Source organism: Asparagus officinalis, chromosome 6 (assembly GCF_001876935.1).
Source record: "Asparagus officinalis chromosome 6, Aspof.V1, whole genome shotgun sequence".
NCBI classification, from domain to species: domain Eukaryota; kingdom Viridiplantae; phylum Streptophyta; class Magnoliopsida; order Asparagales; family Asparagaceae; genus Asparagus; species Asparagus officinalis.
In genome coordinates, this window is record NC_033799.1 from 73,560,952 (window position 1) to 73,563,619 (window position 2,668).

General features: G+C 41.8%; 1 protein-coding gene across 1 annotated transcript; it reads left to right on the forward strand.

Moving 5' to 3' along the window:
• LOC109845096 (F-box/kelch-repeat protein At1g30090) lies at window positions 286-2,435 on the forward strand. The gene has a single exon (XM_020414286.1). It carries the CDS (start codon window positions 842-844, stop codon window positions 2,069-2,071), a length of 1,230 nt encoding a protein of 409 aa, XP_020269875.1. The 5' UTR covers window positions 286-841; the 3' UTR covers window positions 2,072-2,435.

Consider the following 2,668-nt stretch of genomic DNA (forward strand, 5'->3'; position numbering starts at 1 on the left):
GTGTTTTGAAACTCGTCCTTTAAATTTTTATATCTTGAAATTAGTCCATCAAACTCTATAAATATTTTGAAGTAATTAGCTCAAATTAGTTTAAGCTAAGAGAATATTTCTCCCTATATCTAACTAAAGGGAATAATTTCTAAACAGTTAAAAAGGTTTGGGTGACCTAATTGCAAATTCCAATGATTTTGGACCTTCATACCAAAATACTAAATATATGAGGGACTGAAAGGAAATAACACGGGAAGAAAAAGGACAACACACACAAAAGAGAGCAGCGTGTGTCCAAACGAGACGACGACAACAAAAAATTCGCCCTTTACTTTCATCGTTATCGCCTTCTTCTCCTCCCTCAAAAGCCAAAGCCAAACTGACCCAAAATCACTTTGAGATCCTTGGAGCTCAGTAAGATTTTTATTTTATCACCCTTTATGTTATTTAGTAGCCAATTATGTAGTTTCTATAATTTTTTTCCCCTCTCATCATGTTGTCAATTGTTTCGTTGAACCCAAAATTGTGATCAACCTAGGAATTAAACTTTATGGGTCTGATGAATTAGTAGAAGCATAAATCCCTGCCCAAATCAAAATCCGAACTTGGGTTTTCTTTGCTAGAGAGATTCTGCTTAGGATTTTCAGATGTTAAGGTGACCCAAAATCCAATCTCTTGTGAAGTCCTTGCAGCTTGAAGATTTGCTTATAACCTACCACTTAAATCAATCTAAGAGATAAATTTATGGGGTTAGTAAAGCAATAGAAGGAGAGAACCCCGCACAATTCAAAATCCGAACTTGGGTTTTCCTGTTAAAGAGATTCTACTTGGGATTTGAGAATTATATTTGATGATGCAGCGTGTTAGAGTCTCATCCCATCAATCTCCAGTCCACAAGCTTGGACAATCCCAAATGACCCTCTCCCCAAAATTCAGCCTAGCATCCTCATACTCACCCTCCCCAGAACCAAACCCTTCACTAGAATTAGGCCCTTTGATGCCTGGCCTCCCGGACGATATCGCCCTAAACTGCCTCTTAAGACTCCCCATCGACACCCATCCTTGTTGTCGATCAGTATGCAAACTCTGGCGCCTGTTCTTCTCGAACAAAGAACACTTCTTGACTCATCGAAAGATTTTAGGGTTTCGGGATCCTTGGCTCTTCACATTTGCATTTCACCGGTGCACGGGGAAGATCCAATGGGTAGTTCTAGACCTTGTAAGCTTATCATGGCATTCGATTCCATCGATGCCATGTAGGGATAAGGTGTGCCCTCATGGATTCGGGTGCATTGCACTCCCCGTCAATGGCTCTATCCTTGTATGCGGTGGTTTGGTCTCGGATTTTGATTGCTCTTTGTTTTTGGTGTTGAAATATGAAGTTGTTAGGAACAAGTGGAGCGTGTCGACGAGGATGTTGACACCGAGATCTTTCTTCGGTAGTGGGTTGATTGACGGTAGGGTTTACGTAGCAGGTGGATATAGCACCGAACAATTTGAGTTGAGCTCGGCAGAGATGTTCGATCCAGAGAAGGGGAAATGGGAGAGCATTGCGAATATGGGGGTGAACATTGTGTGTTACGACTCTATTGTGCTTGATGGGAGGCTTTATGTGACCGAGGGTTGGATGTGGCCATTCTTGGCGTCGCCCATCGGTAAAGTCTATGATCCGAAGGGCGATGTTTGGGAGGATATGGCGGTGGGGATGAGCGAAGGGTGGACAGGTCCAAGCGCGGTAGTGCACGGGCGTATGTTTGTCGTGTCAGAACGGGAGGGGATGAGGGTTAAGGTTTATGATACGGAGACTGATACTTGGGATCTCGTCATGGGTTTGCGTGTGCCGGAGAGGATTCGCAAGCCATTTTCTCTGAGCGCGAGCGAGGGGAGGATGTATGTTGTTGGTCGAGGGCTCCATGTTGCAATTGGATTCATTGCGAGGTTAGATTTCGATGGTGGCAGTTCTGATGATAGTGGAAAGAAGAAGGATAGATTCTTTGTTGAATGGCAATATGCTGATGTTGCTACTCCAAAGGAGTTTTCTGACTTGACTCCCTCAAGTACTCAGATTTTGTTTGCATAAACAGAGAGGCAAGCGTCTTTGTACAGCAAAAAATGTTGACACCTCGGAATTGCGTTGTACATATTTGCTAAATGTTATGGTTTCCTTCAAGAACAAAGGCCATGGTTCTTCCCTTTATCAGTTATGTATCATCTACAATCAGAATGAAGTTTTACGAGGACTATGGACATCAAATATCTGATCACTTCGGTGCATATTGTATCTCATCAATGAGTTATCTGTACGATAATCCTAGTGATTTCTAGTGTGGGGATGCGAGAGACTTTCTGAATGTCATTGATTAGTTCAACATCTACGGCTCCTTGTTACATCTGTTACTTATTGTAAACAATTATATTGATGTTATAAATTTTACATTGTCTCACTTACACAGGGCATTGGTATATTACACTTGAGAGCTCCGGGCGTCGGCAATTGTTTTCATCACCTCAGATGAAGATCTTGGCTTCATACTACAGTCAATGATTTGTATAGCGGTGTGCCTTTTGCGCTTATAGATTGAGTGAGAAAAGTGCACCATTTCCTAGCTCGTATCCGCTATAGTAATAATATGCTCTTGAACATCCAATACAAATTATATATATTCTTGTAATATTA